The 25,041-nt window shown below is 42.6% G+C and overlaps 1 protein-coding gene across 3 annotated transcripts in view; it reads left to right on the top strand.

The window, feature by feature from the left end:
• Positions 1-25,041, top strand: part of CEMIP (cell migration inducing hyaluronidase 1) — a 166,975-nt gene that overhangs the window by 55,170 nt on the left and 86,764 nt on the right. For 2 of the 3 annotated variants that reach the window (XM_075345921.1, XM_075345919.1), the window contains exons 2-4: positions 10,224-10,317; positions 20,231-20,371; positions 24,625-24,763. In XM_075345921.1, coding sequence (XP_075202036.1) covers positions 10,227-10,317; positions 20,231-20,371; positions 24,625-24,763 — 371 coding nt within the window. In that variant the 5' untranslated portion in view covers positions 10,224-10,226. Of the gene's footprint in view, positions 1-2,552; positions 2,913-10,223; positions 10,318-20,230; positions 20,372-24,624; positions 24,764-25,041 lie in introns of those variants that run through there. The other variant, XM_075345920.1, reaches the window with a different exon arrangement.

Here is a 25,041-nt window from a genome sequence, read left to right as displayed (position 1 = left end):
TTCAGTTCACCAAAGCTCTAGTGTTTTCAATGGGGAAAGTCGAAAAAGTGGTCCTCAAACAGCTCTGAAAGTGGCTTATCTTCTCTATAACAAAAGGGTTGGTTGTTAAAATTCTAATGCCGATCCTTATCTCGCCTAACATCATCTGTCAGGGGTGAGCTGAGAGCCCCCCATACACATTAGGTTGTCGGCCGATATTACCGATATCAGAGAGGTTGGCTGATCTTAGTTTTGTTGGCATTCAGAGGTTCCATACTCAGAGCCCAATTCCTTAAGACTGGTCATTTGCATGATAGTCTGAATGAAGGAAGTGCTGAACTTTCTTAATAAATTTGGCGCATCTTTCCACCGCTGTGTGCTACCGCCGCCAGAACTGTACACATCCCAGGGACTGTTGTGCCTTTCTGTTGTGATTTGCAGCACTTTTGCTGTGTAAATTGTGATTAATCTGTCACACAGGCTTGACCACCCCTGTCGCACCCCAGCTTTACCAACTTGACAGATTTTGTTAAAACTATTTTTTCAAGTATGAGAAAAACAAACCAATTTTCTTTTTTTATCACACTTTGATAAGACTTTGAGTGTCATCAGTTTTTCTTGTACGTGAAGACAAAAAAACAAAGTTTCCTCACCTTCTTCTTTCTGACCGCCTGTGAAAAATTGGACCTCCTTGGCTATCAACCAAGTGCAGTCCGATTTTTTTTCACGGACTTTTAGTTCAAAATCAAGTTTGTCTTCGCAATTTTACGTGCACAACTCGGTCATCAAAAAATCATGGACATGTGAATGGCCCCACAGACTATCACATGTATGAGTGCTATCTGCGAAAACCACGAACAGTACTCACACACAAAAATTGGATGCCTGAGTCAGCCCTAATAATTACAACATTTTTGCACAACTTTGAGTTGAGCAAACTGTTTGCCCAGATTTCACATAGTTTTACAGCAGAATCCTAGTGCAGATTTCTAGATGGATCGGGCCCACAGTGTTTTTGTTGCAGTTTTTTTTCTAAAGCAAGAAGTGGATCCAGAGAAAAGGAGAAGTATAAGTCCTTTCTTTACATTTTCAATTCTAGTTGAATCCACTCCTAGCTTTGGCATAGAAAACTATCAAAAACAGCATCTGTTAATGTAGCCTAAATGGACAAAATATGAGACATAATAATAAGCTACAAAATTATGCAGGTGTAAACATTTTCATAATGATCAATTTATACCCCTGAATCTAGGTGATAACTTCCAGATCGCCAGTGTCCCGACCAGTGCTCATGATCGACCTGTGCTCTGTTTACACAGGGCTCTTTAGAACCTTGCTTCTGGGCATTGGTGGGTGTCCAAGTAGTCAGAGCCCCAGAAATTGAAACGTTATCCATTATCCAATGGTTAGGGGAGATCACTGGTGTACCGACCAGTGTTCATGATGGGCTCTTTAGAGCCTTGGTTCTGGAGATTGGTGGGTGTTCCAGTGGCCAGACCCCCAGCAATCGGGCAGTTATCCCTTATCCAATGGTTAATGGATAACTACTAGATCACTGGTGTTTCAACCAGTGCTCATGATTGACTTGTGCTTCATTTACACAGGGCTCCTCAGAGCCTTATTTCTGGGGGTTGGTGGCTGGTTGAATGGTAAGACCCCCAGCAATTGGGAAGTTATCCCTTATCCAATGTTTAGGGGATAACTGCCAGATCACTGGTGTCCTGTCCAGTGCTCTTGATTAACTTGTGCTCCAGTGCTCCTCAGAACTTTAGTTTTGGGGATTGGTGGGTATTCCAGTGGTCATAACCCCAGCAATCGGGAACTTATGCCTTATCCATTGGTTAGGGGATAACTGCCAAATTGCTTGTGTCCCGAGCAGTACTCATGATTGACTTGTGCTCCAGGGCTCCTCAGAACCTCGGTTGTGGGGACTGGTGGGTATTCCAGTGGTCTGACTCCCAGCAATTGGGAAGTTATCCTTTATCCATTGGTTAGCGAATAACTGCCCGATTGCTTGTGTCCCACGTAGTACTGATGATTGACTTGTGCTCCATTTTGCACAGGGCTCCTCGGAGCCTTGGTTCTGGGGATTCTTGGGTGTTGCAGTGGTCAGATCCCCAGCAATCGGGAAATTATCCCTTATCCAATGGTTAGAGGATAACTTCCAATCTTAAGAATTTGCCTTTAACCCAATTGGGCTGAAAGTCACTATGTTTTGTTTCTAGTTTGCTTGCAGACGCTGGGTTGCTTCCGGCTAAGAAGGCTCGCTGGCTGCCTCCCCACGTGACATTTGGTTCTTCCTAGCTACCTGTAACAATCTGTAGGTCACTATGTTGTCTGTTATCAGGTTTTTATGCGTTATATTAGTGGAAGGTATTTGCTGGATAGCACCTTTTGCATTCTTCTATGGGATTAGTTCTTATTTAGCTGTTCTGTACATGTCTCTGCAGATTTTACCAAATGCTAATAACAAGTCAGCATGGCATGTGTTTGATATCATGTTTCATCCTGTGGTTAATCTACATATTTGAGGTATTCACTCACCATGACAGACTGGAACACGGCAAGGTGTTTATGGGCTATGTGGTATATTGAGATTGGCAGCTTGCATTCTAGCATCACCTATGGATCCTCGCTGAGGATAAGGGAGGACACAGGAGGAGTTTGTCTCAAATCATAGGCTATGACAGTAATTACAGGCAGAGAAGAGCTGTCTGCTAAACAACATACTTTCCACCACAGTCCTGTGATTAGACCTGATGGCTCTGGCAAGAACGGTAGACAGTCAGAGATGGGTGTTATCTTGGCTTTCTTAGAACACAAAGCACGGTATACTTCCAGTCTGTAAGTTCCCCATGATGGCGGCATGACCTGTGCCCGGTTGGCCTAGGCTGGCATTTCTGCAGACCCATGTAATACAGAACGCTGCACAGGTATGTGATTTGTATATAGCGTATGGCACTGTGTTTTCTCACTTGTCTTTTCAGTATATACAGACATCACCCAGCGTGTTTATTTTATTAAATTCCTGCTCTTTATTGGACCTTGTCGATGCCATAATACACTTCAGCTCCAGATTTTCTGCTGATTTGATTAATGCATTTCTTTTCCAAAGATCCCACGCTGGATGGATCAGCTCCGTCCCGTATACATCAGCGTTTTCTTTTACAGAAGTGTTGCTTCACCTGTATCGTTGTCTTTGTGAGTGAGGGTAGAATGAAATGTGATAATTGCTGAGCACACGCGCTGCCTGACACTGAGTGCAAGGTGGGCCATTCATCAACATAGGAAAGTGAGCCGGTAACTAAGAGGGAGTTTTTGCTTTTTTCTATTACGTTGCTGTTTACATAGTTTTTTTAGAACTAGCAAATGTATTGAATAAAATAGATCAATGTATCTCAGATAGATCAATGCATTTATTTCTGCTTGGTTTCCATCAGTTACCAGAAGATTGTAGAGCGATAGCTAATCACATTAATTTTCATAAGGGTAAATTTATGTAGTGCTTTTAAGAAAACTGGGTCTTAAGCTGGTGTCACACACAGCGACAACGACAACGACAACGACGTCGCTGCTACGTCACCATTTTCTGTGACGTTGCAGCGACGTCCCGTCACTGTCGCTGTGTGTGACATCCAGCAACGAGCTGGCCCCTGCTGTGAGGTCGCCGGTCGTTGCTGAATGTCCAGCTTCATTTTTTGGTCGTCACTCTCCCGCTGTGACACACACATCGCTGTGTGTGACAGCGAGAGAGCGACGAAATGAAGCGAGCAGGGAGCAGGAGCCGGCGTCTGGCAGCTGCGGTAAGCTGTAACCAGCGTAAACATCGGGTAACCAAGGGAAGACCTTTCCCTGGTTACCCGATATTTACCTTCGTTACCAGCCTACGCCCTTGCTGCCAGCGCCGGCTACTGCTCTGTGCACATGTGGCTGCACTACACATCAGGTAATTAACCCGATGTATACTGTAGCAAGGAGAGCAAGGAGCCAGCGCTAAGCAGTGTGCGCGGCTCCCTGCTCTCTGCACTGTGACATGTAGCTGCAGTATACATCGGGTTAATTAACCCGATGTGTACTGTACCTAGGAGAGCAAGGAGCCAGCGCTAAGCGCGGCTCCCTGCTCTCTGCACATGTAGCGACGTTATGATCGCTGCTGCGTCGCTGTGTTTGACAGCTAAGCAGCGATCATAACAGCGACTTACACAGTCGCTGTTACGTCACAGAAAATGGTGACGTAACAGCGACGTCGTTGTCGCTGTCGCTATGTGTGAACCCAGCTTTACTTAGCGGCTGTGTGATGTCTTAATTAGTGATGGGCGAATAGTAACTATTCGTGTTCGGATTATTCATAGTTACTTAGGTTGAAAAAAGACCTAGATCCATCTAGTTCAACCTTCTTCCACGAATTCTACATTTATACCCAACAATGTTGTGTGCACTGAGGAAATCATCCAGCCCTTTTTTAAAACCTGTTATAGTATCTGCCATTACTACCTCTTGTGGTAGTGTATTCCACAGTCTGACTGCTCTAACTGTGAAGAACCCTTTCCTATTTAGCTGTTGGAATCGCTTTTCTTTCACTCGCAGTGGATACCCCCTGGTCCTTAGTATTGTCTTTGCCAGTCCTTGGTATTGACCACACATGTATTTATACATATAAATGAGATCTCCTCTGAGACGTCTTTTTTCTAAGCTAAACATATCTAACTTTTCCAGCTCATCATATGGGAGGCCTTCCATTCCTTGTAATAGTCTAGTTGCCGCCTTTGAACTGACTCTAACTTCTGAATGTCCTTTTTAAAGCCCAAATCTGGATCCCATATTCCAGATGTGGCCTTACAAGTGATTTATAGAGGGGTAACAATACGTTGGGATCATGAGATCTAATCTCTCTTTTTATACACCCTAAAATCTTGTTTGATTTTGCAAAGTACTATTCCAATATTCATCATGAATAACGAACCTAATGCAAGTCAATGGGGAACCCGAGGATTTTTCCTGCCTTAACGAATATTGAATTAGTACTCAGTATTCGGTTAACATTATCCGAACACAAATAGTTACAATTCACCCAGCACTAGTCTTAATATATTATATATAATATATATATAACTTATTATCCTGTGTACATCCCTCTGCTATGTATGTCTCATACCTCTTATAATAGTCAAGACATCCTAAAATCAATTTAAGCTTCTATTTAAAGGGTTATTTCCATCTTAGCTTATCCTAACCAGAGTTGGGGCCACAAAAACGGAAGAGCGCAGCTACACTATTTCTGTAACGCCTATAGACATAAATGCGAGTTACAGAAAACAGTACAGTAAAGTGAGCATTGATGTTGGCATAATTGCTGAGTTGTGAAAAAACACCACATCCTGCTGTGCTTCACTGTTTCTGTAACTCCCATCCATTTCAATGGGAGATACGTATAAAGATGCATTTGGCTGTTTTCGTAGCCTCATCTCTGGTGGCTGTAACCTACACGGAGTTATTCCTAACCCAGCCATTCATTTTAGGGACAAAGCATAAAAACTAGTCCAAGTTTCATCCGGAAAATGCCCATGATTTTCCTCTTTGTGTCCATTTTTTATCCATGTGTGATCAGTTTCCATAGATCTAAATTCAAAAATGTTCATGATCAAACACCATTTACTAGGTTAAAGGGAATCTGTCACCAGGTTTTTGCTACCCCATCTGAGAGCAGCATAATATAGAGACAGAGACCCGGATTCCAGTGATGTGTCACTTACTGAGCTGTTTGCTGTCATTTTGATAAAATCAATGTCTTCTCTGCTGCAGATCTAGCAGTTATACAGAGCTCATGAATATGCTGGACTACCTAGCAGCATGCCAGGTAGTCCTCTAATGATAATCTACTGCTGATTAATTAGTGATTTTATCAAAACTACACTAAGCAGCCCAGTAAGGCCTAGGACACATGTTGAGAAAAATGGAATGAGTAGAATGCAATAAAAAAATCGCATTTCACTCGGACCAATGTTACTCTATGAGGTCGCTCCCATGAACAATTATTTTCTCAGCCCTAATCGGACTGAGAAAACAGTCGCAGCATGTTGCGGGTGGAATGCAATCCTGTTTCACTTCGCACCCATACAAGTCTATGGGGCAAGAGAAACATCACATTGCACTTGCATTACACCGGTGTAATGCGAGTGCACAGCGAGAATGGCAATAGCTGGCAACGGAGGGGAGAGGGAGATAAATCCCTCCCTCCCCCCCTCAGCGCCGGCCCTCCCCTCCTGTGGTCTGGTCGCACGATCAGACCACAGTCACATGACACTCGGTTCCTGCTGTAACGCAAGCGTGAGCCAAGTGTCATGCGAGGACTCGCACTAATCCCTGTGTGGCCTCAGCCTAAGTGACACATCGCTGGAATCAGGATCTCTGGCCCTACATTATGTTGCTTTCAGATTAGGTGGCAAAAATCTGGTGACAGCTTCCCTTTAATTGAACTGTATCCTTAAAAATCGAATGCCACATGGATGTTCTGTGTAGGATCTGTTTTTGTTTTTTTTTTGTGCACCTATAGATTTGAATGGAATATAGTGCATGCAGTGATATTTTTTTTAACACATGCTTAGTGCCCATGTTGATAAGCCGTATTGAGCTATATTGGTCAGTGAGGTCTTATGTTATTCGGATAGCACACACACACACACAGGTGTGAACGAGCCCTTAGATGAGATGAGAATAAGCCCTAAATGAGTTGCATATCTATAAGGATATGTATATAATGCTTTGACCTATGTTAGAGCCGTGTTTCCATTTTCTAGAGGACACGTATTGCTTTACTCTATCCCCTACTATAGGCAGAGGCCCAGCTCAGTGATGAATAGCAGGTTCTGCACTTTTGCTAAATTACATGTAGAGGAATGCTGTTAATGGAGATATTACAGTAACCCTGTGAGAGACGCCATATGTTATTATCATTGACCCTAGTGGAAATATCTACATAATGATTCCATATACTACTGTGTGAGGTGAAATGATGACACAGGTCACATTCAGATGTGTCTAGGGGCAGGTGAACTATCTAGAGAGATATCCATTAGAGCCCATTGACAGCGCCGCTGAATCGCAACGTTTTCTTACTTAATCTGTCTGATAGTCAAGTGTTTCCAATTAAAGCATTATCTTTTATATATGACGGGCTTCACTTTCTAAAACGCTGTCAGTTAAGCAACTCCCTTACATTCATTAGAAGATCTCCTGAGGCCTTTTGAGATGATCCACTTGACTTTCTTCCCAGTATATACTTAGAGTACAATATCTTTAATTTGTCTAATTTTCATGAAGTTCAATGGTGAATTCAGGTTTGGGCCACTCACCCGTAGTAACCTGTCTCACACACACCCTGATACTTGTGCTGCCCTCTCAGAATCTCATAAGGAGCAAATCCTCCGCTCCGTTGTGCTGGTATGCAGCCGCGCTGATGAGGCTGCGACTCTACAGCTGGAAGTCATTTGACAGCCTTGGTCTTGCCAGGAATCCGAATATATATCCAGGAGTTGCTGCCAGGCGTCTTTCCAAGGCGGGCTGCATAAAGCATCCTATCCATAAGGGAATACACAGATGGACTTAGTAAATGCTTTAGCAGGACTCGTCCAGCTATATCCTGACCCAGCTGGCATTATTGTTTGCTAACCTGGTGATATGCACGTTGTGATATCAAGGCATTACTTACTATTGGACCGCTGGAAGATTGAGTGCTGGGTTTAATCCATGGAGCAAATTATTACTGGTCTACATAAATATTTTTCTGCAATGGATTATGTGACCAAAGCAAAGTAGAATTGGAAACCAGAACAGTGAAAATTCCTTAAAGTGTAAATTTAGCAAACAGATTTCCAGCTTAGAGGAGCACGCACAGAAAGAGGCCGCCTAAAAAATGATTGTGAGTACTATAGAGGTGACTGCAGGTAGCGGATTTTAGTTATGACAATACATTTTTTTTATTTTAGATTTTTTTTTTAAATTAGATGAATACTATAGGGCTGACCGTGTACAAGTAAATAAATGAACACGTTATGGAGAATGATTATTCTAAGTGTGCCCACTCAGTGTTGTATCGCGTACCATGGCTTGTGTATAGGTGCTGTGCTTCATATGATGTAAGACCTCCCCCTTTCAGATCTGTTTTTTTTCTCATGTACTAGATCTATTTTTGGTCTGTGTCAGATTTTCCAATCTGTATCATTCATTTTTCTCATATGAAAAAAAGTTTTAGAAGTTTTTCAAAGCTTCTTCTGCTCAGTGAAAAAAGGACACTTGGATGACACTTCCGGCCTGATTTCTTTAAAGCTTTTATGCCATAATTTTGTCTTAAAAAGCTTTGTAAAATTGAAAAATTTTGATATGAAGTGAGGCTTTTACAACTTATGGCATTTTGATGCCATTTTTGCACAGCTGTCAGAGTGGGCAGAGCTTTGGTACAACGGGCGTGATAGCCCCTACTCACCAAATTCATGACGAGCGTCAGCGTTCCTTACAATACAAATCTCCAACTGGAGCAAGGTTTGTGGCAAGACATGCGCCACTTGTCAGATATTCCTGATTCATTCAGAGACGTGTTCTTCTTAATCAGGAACGCCTAACTGTGTGAAAATCGCTGTTCTTGATGAATCAGCGTCATGGTGTTTGTTTTCTTTGGCTAGAGATGAGCGGACCCGTTGAAGTTCGGGTTCTGCGGATTCAACTAGACTTCAGATAAAGTTCAGTTCTGAACCCGAACTTGACCTGAACCTCATTTGAGTCACTGAGTGGCATTTTGGGTCTCCGCCCACATACAGCCAGGCATGAACAGAGCATTTCCGGAGGAGGGAAGGCAGGGTGTTTTCTTTTTGGAAACACAGAATCCAAAAATTTTGTTTGTACCCACAGTGAGAGCCATTCAGAGACGGCAAGCTGCTCACATTGGGCCGAGCACCGAGCGCACCCAAGCACAGCAATGCTTGATCAAGTGGTTAGCATACAAACAGCACCTGAACTCTAAACTCGGACACTTTTTTGTTTTTTTTTTTAAAGTCCGTGTTTTGTACAGCCCTTCAACTTTACATGGCTGCCACCTAATGTGTATAGAGAGCTTTATTTTCAAGCTCATGCAGTTTTTTGTAAACTTTTGTTGGTTTGCAGAAGAGATAATACATGCAGGGGATATACATATTAGCCAGGCAATCCCAAGTTTACATGTGTGCCACATAATGTGCAGCATAATAATTATTTGCAAACACTTTAGAGGGGTTAAGTATAAAAATGACCAACACATCAATATGTGTTGATCCTAATTAGAGATGAGCGAACCCGAGCTGTAAAGTTTGGGGTTCATACCGAACAGTGGGTGTCCGGGTCCGAGACTCGAACACAGACTTTAACAAAAAGTCCGAGTTCGGTGCTGTTCGTATGCTAACAAAGTTTATTTGAAGTCTGGAGAGAAGAGAGAGACCATTTGACAGCACATAAGTTTGGATCCCTATTAGTGTTGAGCGGATCCGAACTGTAAAAATCCGGATCCGCGCTGTTTCAGCGTCCGATCCGGGTCCGACCCGGTCGCGGTAATCCGGCTGCACGATCCGGGATTTTTTTTCTCTCTCTCTCTTCCCGGATCCGCTCCCTATTCACATACATGGGTCCGGATCGGATCCGGACTTCTTTTCCAACCCGCGACGGATCCGCCGGACCCGGATTATTAGAAGTCTGCTCAACTCTAGTCCCTATTGACTTATATGGGGTTCAAGGTCAGAGGTGAAGTCCGGGTCATGAACTGAACTTTTAACTAAATTACGGTTGAACTCAGTGAACCCGAACTTCGAGAGGTCTGCTCATCTCTAGTTCTAATCTATACGTCCTGGGCAGTGACCAGAAACAGTGTGTCTGTACCTGCAGCCAGAGGTGAGGAGCACAGTTCTTGCTCAGAGACATCTAGGGTTATCCTATGTTAATTACTTTGGATGAGTCTTGACTTCTGTGCTCAGCATGTCAGGATGGGTGTAAGCTAGAGGTTAAGTGTACTTGGCAGAGGGCTGTGGATGTCATCTGATGAAGGGGACATTATGAAACATAAGCATTGGTTGTTCAACATACAGGGCTGTCTGTCTATGAAATTTGGACGCTATAAACTATCACAAGCCAGTGCATTAGGTAATCTGAAAGCTGGTCGCTATTCACTTGACAGCATCTTTACAAGTCTTCCCATCAATTAACAACTATTTTCTGTTTTGTAGGAAATGACAACTCCAAGCACCATGACTGCGGGTACTGTTGGAAGAGTTTTGCCTATGCTGTTATTTGCAGCAGTATTTGCTGTAGGGGCTTCAGGTAACTTTATACTTTTAGAATTCATATAAAAAAGTGAGTGTTATGTCTACATTAGCTAAAGTCCTCATCAAAGTTATATTTTTAACCATCCAAAATGCACTAAAGTAATAAAAAAATATTCACTTTAGTGATCCTCCACCGCATTAAATCCAAAGTTACCCAAGCTTCCCACTGATCTCTGGAATTCCTCACTTAGCCAAAAAAACTATTAGAGGGAACCTGTCACCAGTTTTGGGGCCTATAAGCTGCGGCCACCACCAGTGGGCTCTTATATACAGCATTCTAACATACTGTATATAAGAGCCCAGGCCACTGTGTAGAGCGTAAAAATCACTTTATAATTACCTATACAGTTGCTGCGGAGAAGTTGGGTCATATGGGCGTCTTCGTTCTTTGGTGCCGGTGCCTCCTCTTTGGCCATCTTTGTCATCCTTCTTCTGAAGCCAAGGTGCATGACGCGTCCTACGTCATCCACACTCGCCGGCATTGAGGTCCTGCGCAGGCGTACTTTGATCTGCCTTGAGCAGGGCAGATCAAAGTATTGTAGTGCACATGCGCGGGACCGGCAAGAGTGTATGACGTAGGATGTGTCATGCCCACAGGCTTCAGGAGGAGGACGAAGATGGCTGAAACATGAGGCGTCGGAAAATAGAGACCCCCATATAACCCAACTCCACTGCAGCAATTGTTTAGGTGAGTATATTAAAGGGATTTTTAAGTTCTAAACAGCGACCTGGGCTCTTATATACAGCATGTTAGAATGCTGTATATAAGAGCCCACTGGTGGTGGCCGCAGCTTATAGGCCCCAAATCTGCTGATAGGTTCCCTTTAATCCCAATCACTGACCACAGTGGTGATGCATCTGTCACCACTTAAACCGGTGACTGGCTGCAGCGGTCAGTGTCACTGTAGCTGGAACAGCTTGTATGGAAACGGGCAATAGACTCAGGAAGCAGTGGAAAAGGGGTGACACCGGTTGGTAAGGTGAATATACTTGGTATTAAATACAAACTATTAAAATAAATACATTTATATAATATAATTTATAACAATATAATGGATTTTAAGTAAACTTTATTATTTTTATTTTAGGGAGTGGACAAATCCTTTTGGAGTTAGTAAAGTCATTCAAATAGCTAAATTACAGATCCATAATTAAGCATCTATAGAATTAACTTATAGAATTCTATACCTTCATATTATAACTCTTGGGTTGTTTTGTCAAGATTTGTAAACCATGATGAAAAAAAAGCCTTCATTGCATGCTATATAATATTCTGTATCCCCTGTACAAGCCTTGCTTCTCATGGAAGCGCCATAATGTATACTACTTTTTATTAACATAGACCCACAGAAACTGTTTGCACTGCATTAATCTGCACCAGTGCATTGCCCTAATTCAGATTACTTTACATGGCAGAAGGATCTATACTCAAAAAAAAAGTTAACCTACAAAGATGTTACTTTCAATAAGATACATGTCAAGGCAGGAATAAAATGAAAAAAATGTTGCATTTTTAACACATCTGTCCAACAGCCTGAAGATAAGATGCGCTATTATAGTAAATAATTTCTAAATATTGTTATATACCGTAGTTGTTATAGTTACTATAGTCTCACGATTATTGTGCTAGTTTATTTTAGCATTTTATTAATGAATGAGCTTGATATTTTCAATATTAGAAAATAATATGACAACATTGCATAACATTAAAGAGGTTGGCCTCTACTGTAACATTGATGGCCTATACTTAAGGGGGCTTTACACGCTACGATATCGTTAATGTTTTGTTGTCGGGGTCACGTTGTTAGTGACGCACATCCGGCGTCATTAACGATATCGCAGCGTGTGACACTGACCAGCGACCTTAAACGACCTCAAAAATGGTGAAAATCGTTCACCATGGAGAGGTCGTCCCAAACTCAAAAATCGGTAAGGGTTGTTTATCCAGGTGGTTCGTCGCTCCTGCGGCAGCACACATCGCTGTGTGTGACACCGCAGGAGCGAGGAACGTCTCCTTACCTGCCGCCGGCCACAATGCGGAAGGAAGAGGTGGGCGGGATGTTACGTCCTACTCATCTCCGCCCCTCCGCTTTGATTGGCCGGCCGCTTAGTAACGTTGCGGTGACGTCGCTGTGATGCCGAACGTCCCTCCCCCTTGAAGGAGGGATTGTTCGGCATTCACAGCGACGGCGCCGACCAGGTAAGTATGTGTGACGCTGCCGCAGCGATAATGTTCGCTACGGCAGCAATCACAAACAATCGCATGCGCGACGGGGGGCGGGTACTTACACGCTCGCTATCGCTACAAATTGCTAGCGATATCGCTACCGTGTAAAGCCCCCTTTAGGATAGGTGATCAATGTCTGATCTGCTGGGGTCCGACACCCAGCACCCCTGCTGATCAGCCATAGACGGTGTCGGCGGCTGCAGGCTGCCGGAAATGCTCAGTTCTGAAGCTGCTGAGGCTTCTGATTGCAGCTGGGTACTGTACATTCACTTTATATTGATCTGAATAGGGGGTGGATGTGCAGTACCCAGCCATGGCCACTATCGGTTGACGGAGCAACTCCAGAATTAATTAAACTGGCAGCAAGAACAGCTGATCAGTGGAGGTGTGGGGTGTTGAACCCCAGCCGATCAAACATTGATGCCCTATCCTAAGGATAGGCCATTAGTGTTAGGCCGGGGCCACATGGGGACTAATGCGTTCCTCACATGACAGCCGGCTCACGCTGACAGCACAGCAGGAGCCGAGTATCATGCGAGTGTCACTGCGACTGAGGTCCAATCATGCGATCGGACCTCAGCTGGGGGGGAATCACTGGCGCTGAGGAGGGGCGGGCCGGCACTGAGGAGGGGCGGGCCGGCATGGAGGAGGAGAGGGAGGGATTTATCTCCCTCTCACCTCTGTTGCTGGCTATTGCCATTCTCGCCCTCACCGATGTACCGCGAGTGCAGTGCAATCTTTCTCTCGCCCCATAGACTTCAATGGGTGCGAGAGAAAGAGCCTTGCATTACAATCGATTGTCCTGTTGGGGCCGAGAAAATAATCGCTCATGGATGCTGGGACATAGGTTAATATTGGTCCGAGTGGAATGTGACTTTTTATCGCATTCCACTCGGTCCGATTGTGTGTGTATATATACAGTATATATATATATATATATATATATATATATATATATGTGTATGTATATATATATATATATACAGTTAGGTCCAGAAATATTTGGACAGTGACACAAGTTTTGTTATTTTAGCTGTTTACAAAAACATGTTCAGAAATACAATTATATATAATATGGGCTGAAAGTGCACACTCCCAGCTGCAATATGAGAGTTTTCACATCCAAATCGGAGAAAGGATTTAGGAATCATAGCTCTGTAATGCATAGCCTCCTCTTTTTCAAGGGACCAAAAGTAATTGGACAAGGGACTCTAAGGGCTGCAATTAACTCTGAAGGCGTCTCCCTCGTTAACCTGTAATCAATGAAGTAGTTAAAAGGTCTGGGGTTGATTACAGGTGTGTGGTTTTGCATTTGGAAGCTGTTGCTGTGACCAGACAACATGCGGTCTAAGGAACTCTCAATTGAGGTGAAGCAGAACATCCTGAGGCTGAAAAAAAAGAAAAAATCCATCAGAGAGATAGCAGACATGCTTGGAGTAGCAAAATCAACAGTCGGGTACATTCTGAGAAAAAAGGAATTGACTGGTGAGCTTGGGAACTCAAAAAGGCCTGGGCGTCCACGGATGACAACAGTGGTGGATGATCGCCGCATACTTTCTTTGGTGGAGAAGAACCCGTTCACAACATCAACTGAAGTCCAGAACACTCTCAGTGAAGTAGGTGTATCTGTCTCTAAGTCAACAGTAAAGAGAAGACTCCATGAAAGTAAATACAAAGGGTTCACATCTAGATGCAAACCATTCATCAATTCCAAAAATAGACAGGCCAGAGTTAAATTTGCTGAAAAACACCTTATGAAGCCAGCTCAGTTCTGGAAAAGTATTCCATGGACAGACGAGACAAAGATCAACCTGTACCAGAATGATGGGAAGAAAAAAGTTTGGAGAAGAAAGGGAATGGCACATGATCCAAGGCACACCACATCCTCTGTAAAACATGGTGGAGGCAACGTGATGGCATGGGCATGCATGGCTTTCAATGGCACTGGGTCACTTGTGTTTATTGATGACATAACAGCAGACAAGAGTAGCCGGATTAATTCTGAAGTGTACCGGGATATACTTTCAGCCCAGATTCAGCCAAATGCCGCAAAGTTGATCGGACGGCGCTTCATAGTACAGATTGACAATGACCCCAAGCATACAGCCAAAGCTACCCAGGAGTTCATGAGTGCAAAAAAGTGGAACATTCTGCAATGGCCAAGTCAATCACCAGATCATAACCCAATTGAGCATGCATTTCACTTGCTCAAATCCAGACTTAAGACGGAAAGACCCACAAACAAGCAAGACCTGAAGGCTGCGGCTGTAAAGGCCTGGCAAAGCATTAAGAAGGAGGAAACCCAGCGTTTGTTGATGTCCATGGGTTCCAGACTTAAGGCAGTGATTGTCTCCAAAGGATTTGCAACAAAATATTGAAATTAAAAATATTTTGTTTGGGTTTGGTTTATTTGTCCAATTACTTTTGACCTCCTAAAATGTGGAGTGTTTGTAAAGAAATGTGTACAATTCCTACAATTTCTATCAGATATTTTTGTTCAAACCTTCAAATTAAACGTTACAATCTGCACTTGAATTCTGTTGTAGAGGTTTCATTTCAAGTCCAATGTGGTGGCATGCAGAGCCCAACTCGCGAAAATTGTGTCACTGTCCAAATATTTCTGGACCTAACTGTATATATATTTATATATATATATATATATATATATATATAATGTGTATAAAGGATACCGCAAAGTGAGTAAACAAAAGAGAAATCTAAATAAAATCAATATTTGCTGCCTTTACCTTCAAAACAGCAGCAGTTGTTCTACATACACTATACACAGTTCTTAAAGGAACTTGGAAGCGTGGTTGTGCCAAATAGCTTTTTAGAACTAACCACAGATGATCTGTGGATGTAGGCTTGTGCAATTCCTTCTGATTCTCCATGTAATCACAGAGAGACTCAATGATGTTGAGAACAGGGCTCTGTCGGGGTCATGTCAACAGTTCCAGTGTTTTTTATACTGAAGATAGTTCTTAATGACTTTGGCTGTATGTTTGAGGTCATTGTCTTGCTGCGGAATAATTTGGAGCCAGTTGGTTCCCATCCTGATGTTATTGCATAATGGCTATGATATGGAGATAGATATCAAGTATCTGCCTGTATTTCTCAACATTGAAGACCTTTATTTCTGATTAAATCCCCAACATTATTTGTTGAAATGCCCCACACTTTCAAGAAACCACCACCATGCTTCAGTGTTGCCTGCAGACACTCATTGTACCTCTCTCTAGCTATTTGGCATTCAAACTGCCTTATGTTTGTCATGCCTTGGTTTCGGGACTCGATCTGGTGACTTCTTGTTGGGTGGTCAGTTTCCGTCCCTGCTAACCAACAGCCTGGTTGGTCTTTGTCCTACTGCTGATGGTTCTTTTACTTTTACTTTCCTTCCTTTGCTTTGCTGCTAGTCAGGTGTTTCTCACTTTCCTATTTGGTCTGTCCTATCACAGCTTGGATAGGGCTACTTTTCTGGCTATATTCCTAGATGTATGGATGTTTGACGTCCAGCTCTTCAGCTAAGGATTATTTTGCTGAAAAATCTCTATTGCTTTTAACTGTAGTTTGTTTTGGAGTTCCTCTTCCCAACATTCTTTTTTTTTTTTCTTCGTGGGGGTTTTGGGTGGTTTCTTTTGTCTTTTGAGTTTGTTACGTCTTACCCTGTCTTCCCTGTGTTAATACGTCCTTAGCCCTGTATCTCACCCTCTGCCTGTATTCACTTCATTTATGTTTATTGTTTTGTGTTACACTTTGTTTATAGTTGAAGGTGCAGTTAAAGTCACTCAGGGTGAGTCATCAATGAGTCGGTGCACCAATGCATTTTCTTAGGGTGCCAACCTGCGAGGTCAGGCAAGGACAAATCGGGGTCAGATTAGTGCTTCTTCTATTCTGAATAGGGACCTGATTAGTTATTACATCGCTCCTGATTTGGTCACCTCCATGTGAGTGGTAGGACTCAATCGTATCATTGTTACAGCCAAGTATTTCAAATAGAGCACCTGCTAACATTTTGTTTTGTGCTCCAATTCCATGTTTTTGTGCATAGTTATGTCACTTGACCTCATTTGCATGTAGAAAGTATGATTTTTGGCCTCAGTTCTTCATTGAGGACCACTTCTGACCAGTTTTCTTCAAACAATAGTTCCAGGGGTTGCAATCTCACATGGGCCATGGTGCATAAGGGGCACAAAAAGTCCCTTTGGCTTATTTTAAAAGACCAATTCTATTAAAAACGTTCAATAATTGGTGGCCACATTGGAGGTTTTGCATTGTGGCCCTTGAGCTGTAAATTACGCCACTGTGTAATTGGGTCCCACTGGGTCCCACTGCTTGCCGCCAGTTCTGAGCTGATGGCACTGCTTGACTTCTTTAAATTTTGAAGAGAAGTAAGCATGATGAGTCTCTCATCTGCTGCACTAAGAGTCCATGGTCGACCACTGTGTCTACGGTCCTCAGTGTTGCCCATTTCTTGGTGTTTTCCGTGCTGAGAAATTCAGGCAGATGCAAAACCATCATGGAGACAATGACCCCAAACATAGAGCCAATGCCATTAAGTACTATATTCAGTGTAAAGAAGAGCAAAGAGTCCTAGAAGTGATGATATGGTCCACATAGACACCTTATCTCAAAATCATCGTGTCTGTCTTGGATTACATGAAGAGACAGAAGGATTTGCACAAGCCAAGATCCACAGAAGATCTGTAGTTAGTTCTCCAAGGTGTTTGGAACCACCTCCAAGTTGACGTCCTCCAAGAGCTGTGTGCAAGTGTGCCTAACGGAACTGATGCTTTGATGATGTTTTGAAAACAGAGTGGTCACACCAAATATTGAATTGATTTAGATTTCTCTTTTGTTCATTTATTTGCATGTTTTATTAATTGATAAAAAAAATAAACCATTCATGCTTGCAATTTTGAAAGCATTCTTACTTTGCAGCATATTTTCCATACCTGCCTAAATCATTTGCACAGTACTCTATATAAATATGTGTATATATTTTATGTTTTATTTAACTGGAAATTGTACCTTAGCATTAAGGTTTGGAAATAACCAAAAATAAGTGACACTTGGAAATGGTTGCATTGCTAGATTTTCCTGCTGTGGAAATTGAATTGCGACCAACATGTTGTATTAGGTGTTAGATCTTTATTGGATGCGTTTAAACATCATCACTTTCTATTTATGTTGGACTCGGTCACATTCCCTTTAGGCCATTGAACAATACAGACATTTTGCAACTGTTCTCTAAAATCAGAAAAATGCTTTACAGCATAAGCTCGAATACAAATTCACATCAGTGAGGTTAAGGGTCTGGTAATGTCTGCGCACATGGACTGTAAACCTTTGGCCAAAGTAAACTAATTGCAGTCATTGCCTAATGTGACTCCTTTGTAGCTGAATCCATTGTGAGATATACTAGAACTAGACTGTGTTGCACAAAATATGGGAAATATTGGGAGCATATCAAACTGTCTGGACTTTAGTGGACATTCTGAATATTCTGAAATCTACAGACCACATTTCCCATCATTGAATGCATTGGTGAGAATTAAGACAAAGGTCTGGTGCTCAACAGTAATAATACATGTTGGAATGATAGTAATGATTTATATATAGGACCACTATACTCTATGGCAGAGGTCCCCAACTCCAGTCCTCAAGGCCCACCAACAGTGCAGGTTTTTGGGATTTCCTTAGTATTGCACAGGTGTTAATGTAATTACCTGCCCAGGTGCTGGTTCCAACAGCAGTGCAATGCTAAGGAAATCCTGAAAACATGCACTGTTGGTGGGCCTTGAGGACTGGAGTTGTGGAACCCTGCTCTATGGTATCTCACAATAAGGGGAGTTAAAGATCAAAGAAAATGGTAAGTACTATGTTTTCATAAAAATAAGACAGGGTCTTATATTGTTTTTTTGCTCTGATAGATGCGCAAGGGCTTATTTTCATTTTCAGGGGATGTCTTATTTTATTTTTCCATGAACAACAATCCACATTTATTCTGGAACAAAAAAAATCTACATTTATTAAAAATTACATTTCAGACGTCAGTCTGTGTTTAATCAGGTACAAGCCACACACATGGTTATGGTCATATGTGTGTCATACATGTGTCACACGTGTGTCACACGTGTGACATCTGTGTTTGCATACGTGTGACACTTATCAGAGAAAACACAGGGCTTTTAAATAAAAATATTTTCTACATTCACCTTGTATCCAGCGCTGTTTTCTTCAGCTCTGCTGTCTCCTGCTTCTGACTTCCGCTCATTATATTCATTGATTATTCACTGCACTGAGGACCTGGAAGCCGGAGCATCGGGGACAGCGGTGACAGGTGAGTATCCAGCAAGCACTGTGTGTGCAGTGACGTCCAAGAGGTCATCGGATTTCCCAATGAACTCTGATGACCTCCAGATGACACCCCCGCGACATCCGCACCACGGCGGGTATCACCACGGTTACTTCACGAGTTGATCAGAGTTCATTGGGAACTCCAATGACCTCCTGGACGTCACTGCACACACACACTGCTTGCTGGATACTCACCTGTCTCCGCGATGCTGTCCCCGGTGGTGCTGTACCCAGCGCTGTCTCCGCGATGCTCCGGCTTCCAGCTCCTCACTGCAGTGAATATTCAATGAATATAATGAGCGGGGGTCAGGAGCGGGAGGCAGCTGAGCCGAAGAGAACAGCGGTGGATACAGGTGAATATAGAAAATCTTTTTATTTCAAAGACCCGTGTTTTCTCCAGTATGTGTCTCACTGATGTCACACGGATCACATCAGTGTGCGATCTGTGTGACACCCGTGCTGCCGGAGAAAAATTGGACATGTTTCCGTGTGTGCGTGCGGGGCCACGAGGGGTCACGCGGTCCGTGTGAAAACCCGGACGTGTGAGTACAGCATAGAATAACATGGGGTACGTGTGGCATCCGTGTTAAAAACGGATGTCACAAGTACCTGAAACACGGATGTCTGAAACCGGCCTAACTCTCCATGCCTATATAGACGGCTTAGGAGGGTTAATCCTACTGACCTATCAAGTACTTACATTCTTTATTATCGAGAAAGAAGGCATATCTGCCATTTCAATATGGATCTTTTCCATTTGAGAAAGACTGCTATGGCTAAAAATCCTAAGTCACGTGGCAACACTCGTTATGAGGTCAACATTGACTTCTAAGGCGACTGCTTCCAATATGTGGCTTAGAGCGAGCTTTATTCCTCTTGTAATAGTGATAATTTACATAACTGTTTATCATGATTTTCTCTCTTAGAACCAAAAGGTATAATTAATGGTAACTAGAAAAACAAAATTGTATTTTCTTTGGCTTCTAATATTATTAATATTATATATCTGTATATTTTACACATTATTAATTCACTGTATCTGAAATAAAACATGTTTTGCAAAATAAATATCTTTTAGCTTTTGGATAACACTTCCTTCTAATTTACATTGGTTATGTGACAGATGTTACATTGTTAACCTTGTTGTCATTTTTGGCTGATGATTGAGATGATTCACATGCTTTTTACAAGAAAATAAATTATTTTCCCTACTTATAAAGTCATACGATCACGTGTATATAGACTGAGGCACGGTGTCAGATTTAATGTATATGTGTTAGTACATGAAAAAAAAATGTGATTGAATTTTTTTTCTTCATAAAAGGAATTTGTCCGCACGAAGACCCTGAATTACAGCTCTGGAGCCCAGAACACAGTGAAGAAAATCATGTAACCATTGAAGGGGGCAGAAAGTTTCTTCTGACGTCTTCTGTAACTGTACACTCTATAAATATCACCAGCGGGGGTAAGCCAGATATTTCTGCTGATCTATGGAGAAACACATCCCAAAAGGCATATATTTCAGCAGAAAACATTGCCTTTTTTCATTTATTTATTTAAACAAATCATCTTGTTGATTAGCTGGAGCACAATATTTGGCAGTGGGTGAATTAATAATTGGGTTTCCTAAAAGCTAAACCAAATCAGATTCAGCTGTACACCAAGGGTTAGGTTATAGACAACGATCAGCAAGTGTGAACTCTACTTTAACCTTTCTACTAATTAGTATTGTCACATTAGGTCTTCTAGTCCAGGCACTTGTGCAATGTGTTCTGAATGGCCATAATTACTCCAGATATAGTGAGAGCATGCCTAAACTGAATGGATAGTCAGACTGTACTTACAGGCTAGGGTCACTCGTCCGATTTATACGCTCATGTGAGTGAGCCCATACGGTGAGATCAGTGTGTGTGCAGACATGTAACTTTTATTAGGGTTGAAGGATATATTGAAGGCAATATAGAGATCTCTCCCATGATCTGTTTGTACCAAGGACTGTGACAAGAACCAGGGGGCATTCTCTTCAATTGGAGGAAAGAAAATTTCTACATCAGCATAGAAGAGGGTTCTTCACGGTAAGAGCAGTGAGGCTCTGGAACTCTCTTCCTGAGGAAGTGGTGATGGCCAACTCACTGAATGAATTTAAGAGAAGAATGGATGCTTTTCTTAAAAGCAACAGTATAGAAGGTTATGAATAACATAATATTACAGGTAGATAATTGACCCTTTTTAGAAAATTGGCTCCTACTCTGTGGGTTTTACCTTCCCCTGGTTCAACACTGCAGAACAGCTGCACTAAAAATAGGCTGAACTAGATAGACTTAATGTCTTCCTTCCACCTTACAAACTATGTTACTATGTTACTATGATCCGAGGACATCCAGCCATTCAGCCCAGATTTTTTTTTTACCCAAATGCTAAACATTGCCACAACCTAATCCATTGTCACAATCCAAAGCAGCACAATTGATCGATGTCACACTTTCGTACTACTAACTGTTCTACAGTATATGTGAATGAAAATTCCCAATTAGTATTGAGAAACAGCTCAGGTTCTGTGGAATAATAGAAATGAGTCAGAATAGGAAATGTAATAGATTTACTTACCGTAATCTTATGTGATTTTAGAGCACACCTAGGCATGTGTGCACTAGAAAATGACTTTTTCTCAATGAAAAACTGGACCCTCTGAAAGAATCCCGCACCTGCGGTAAAAAACTGCACCAAAACCGCAACGAAATCCGCATGCAGTTTTGCTGTGGTTTGGTGCAGTTTTGCAGTGGATTTGCTGCGGTTTTTCCGCAGGTTGGTCCCTGCGGGTTTTTACCAATAATTAATGGCAAAACCACAGGGACCTGCAGTTTGCGCACAGCATTTTTTTTATACCCATAGGTTTTGCTGGGGAATGACTGCACAAATGTTAAAAACATTTTCTGCAGCAAATCCCTGGCAAATTTGCAGCATGCGCATATGGCCTTAAAGGGAATTTCACAGCAGAATTTCACACCCCAAACTACTTATATGCAATGTATCTTTCACAGATTAGTCCAAAAATACCTTTATATAACCAGTCAGATCCTCTGCTACTGAGAAATTAGTATTGAATTGATATGCAATTGAGGCTGAAGAACTATTTTACATGTGACCCTTCTGTCACTCCTATGTCTATGTATGACTGTCTATTCCCCACCCAGCACCGCCATATTCTGATTTACTAATTGCATTGCCTGAAATCACGTAGTGTAGTGGCTGTAAGTCAAGCAGAAGGAGGCGGCGCTATGTGGGGAATAGAGCTGGAGTGACAAAGGATTCAGATCTACAATCTCATTTGCATATCAGTTCAAACACTGATTTCTCACTAATGAAGGAGCGGACTGGCCATGTAAAGTTGTCACTGAACTCGTCTGAGAAAGAGTTACGTGCTCGTATAAATAGTTTCAGTTGTGCAATTTTGGTGACAGATTCTTTAAGGTCTCATTCAGAATTCATTGATTTTCTCTGATTAAAAAAGCCAATTTTCCTCAGTGTTTTGGAGCAGATTTTAATCAGTGTTTAGTTGTGTGTAAGTTTTTACCATCAGTATTTCATAAGTGATTTTCTCATATTCCAAGAAAAGAAAAATTGCAAAGCTTCTCCTACCAATTACAATTTCTAACAGCGCATGAATTGTACAGTGTGTGCTGTTTGTGATTTCATACACACTCACTTGTATAGGTAACTTTGATCTGTGATTCGAATAAAAAAGCATGTAAATTCTTATGCACCTAAAATGAAAAAAGTATTCTAGGAGTGATACCTTTATTGGCTAAGCAGAAAAATTATGTTTAATATAATATATTTTTTCTGGTTAGCCAGTAAAGATATCATTCCTAGAATACTTTTCTAATTTTTAGGGCAAAAGTACTGTAGTTACAATATTTTTCTGACTAATACAGTACCACATCCTCAAATAAAAAAGGAGAAAGTAAAGTAGTGGTTCACCCATATTTATTAATTGCTAGGTCGAAATTATGTTGAGAAACAATGTTTCTCTCAAATACCTTATGTTGGTAATAGTTAAGGAACTTGACGTGACATCACCGGATCCCCGAGGTCACGGAGCCTGGAAGTCAGTGGATGGGGAACAGCGGTCCGCAATAGCGCCTCTCACATGCACTATTGGCAATATATAGCAAAATATGGGTGAGCCACAATGTTACGAGGGGGACCCGGGGAAGCGTGCCAAGATGGGGAATGGACAGCTTCCGCCGGTCAAGGTCCACTGTGCGGTGTAAGGGACCGCTGCTATGGTGGGTGAAGAGTGAGCGGGTTGCTGCTAGCGATCGTCTGGAATGTCACAGACGATCTATGTACACCGGTCTGCCCTAACCCGTGTGGGTTGTATGGCAGGGATCACACGGCTCGGTGTACCTGTTGCACGGGGAAGCACAGAGGTGCCCACGCACGTGTGCCAGTGGAAGTCACGAGAATATGGCACGAGGGTAGCACAGAGGTGCCCACGCACGTGTGCTTTCAATAACCAGGTGAGTCCAGTGGAGACTCGAGGAGCTCACCTGGGACAGGAACACGGCCTGTAGAAGGAGCTACTGCCGGAGCAGCAAGGCAGGGACACGGCCTGCAAACCAGGTGCTGCCTAAGCAGCAAGGGCCAAGCCCACAGAAGAAGATAATGCCTGAGCAGTGGCGTGGCGTGGCAGCACGCTGCCAGACATCCAAACATAGAAGGACGGTCGCGCGCCGCCATGACGGCAGGAGGAGCTTTTAAGGAGGTGTAGCTCCAGCCAAGGGCGGGCGCGAGGCGGAGATGATGGACTTGACCCAATCAGGATCCACGACATCCCAGCCTGGCCAGTCAGGATTCACCACGTCACCAGCCTTGTCATCAAGCCGTGTGACGTCAGTGGGCGAATCAGGATCCACCAAGCATAGCACATGCTCACCCTCCTGCCTCTGGGAAATAGAGGCGGGATCCTCGGTCTCACAATGTGTAGAGATAACGGGAGTCTCACTGCTTCCCTGAGCAGCAAATCTCTGCACATTGCGCAACCTCACAGACCTTCGAGGCTGCTGAGCAGGAGGAGCTGTGGCAGGCAAGGAATGGGAGACCGCCTCATTTCTTGCAACAGGAGTACCACTAGGTGTCACCCTTGTGCTGCCTCTCTGAGGAGATTTCTCCTGCACTCTGCACAGTCTGGCAGACCTTCGGCGCTGCGGAGCAGGAGCGCTCGTGGCAGGCAAGGAGACTGTCTCATTCCTTGCCACAGGAGAGCCACGAGGTGTAACACACCCCTTTTAATTTAACCCAAAGCAGGCCATTCGGGGTGGGAAAACTTTAACCCAAAAAAAACATTTCATCTCAGATAGTTAATAATACTTAAAGCTCAGGAAGCTGATAGGTGAAGACACTGAAGGAGATGTAGGGAGGTTCAGCAATTTGCCGACATTGATATGTGTAAATTGATTTCTAAAGTGGAGAGGAAACCAGTGCAGTAGCTGGCACAGCATATCGGTGTATCTGTAAGATGGAAAAATTGGCTTGGTTTCTGCATTTGGAATGGATTGTAGATTGGAAAATTTGGTGACAGGAAGACCGATGAGTAATGAGTTACTAGTAGTCAAGATAAATTGATAATATTAGAATTCAGGACTGTGGTTGTGATAAATATGTGCCTGTTGTAAGTATATTTGTGTATTTTAATTTTTTTATTTTTTTTTACAGGAAAGCTTGTCATCAAACCCAGCAATAATCCCATCGTACTCCGGACAAGATACATACTGATTGAAAATGGTGCAGAGCTCCACATAGGTAGTGAGGATTGTCCCTACCAAGGACATCTCACCATCATCCTTTATGGAAGGTAAACTGGGCAGCAGCGGTGGATTATTTTGTTGTGGAGATTAAGTCATTTCTGGATACCTACATTTTCTTTCATAGAACTAGGCAAGCTAAAATTTGTGGTCAGCATTAAGATTTTAGCTTGGATGTGGAAATTTAAATAGAAGGGGGAAACAACTGAAGAAAAGGTTAGAAAAGCAGACTCATTTATAGGAAAAGCTCATTATAATGTGAGTCACAGAACACACTGTGATGGGGGATAAGCTGAATTTCAGGATGCATTTATCGAGGCCTAACCTT

This window comes from Anomaloglossus baeobatrachus, chromosome 4 (genome assembly GCF_048569485.1).
Source record: "Anomaloglossus baeobatrachus isolate aAnoBae1 chromosome 4, aAnoBae1.hap1, whole genome shotgun sequence".
In the NCBI taxonomy this organism is placed as follows: domain Eukaryota; kingdom Metazoa; phylum Chordata; class Amphibia; order Anura; family Aromobatidae; genus Anomaloglossus; species Anomaloglossus baeobatrachus.
This window is presented reverse-complemented; position numbering and strand designations above follow the sequence as displayed.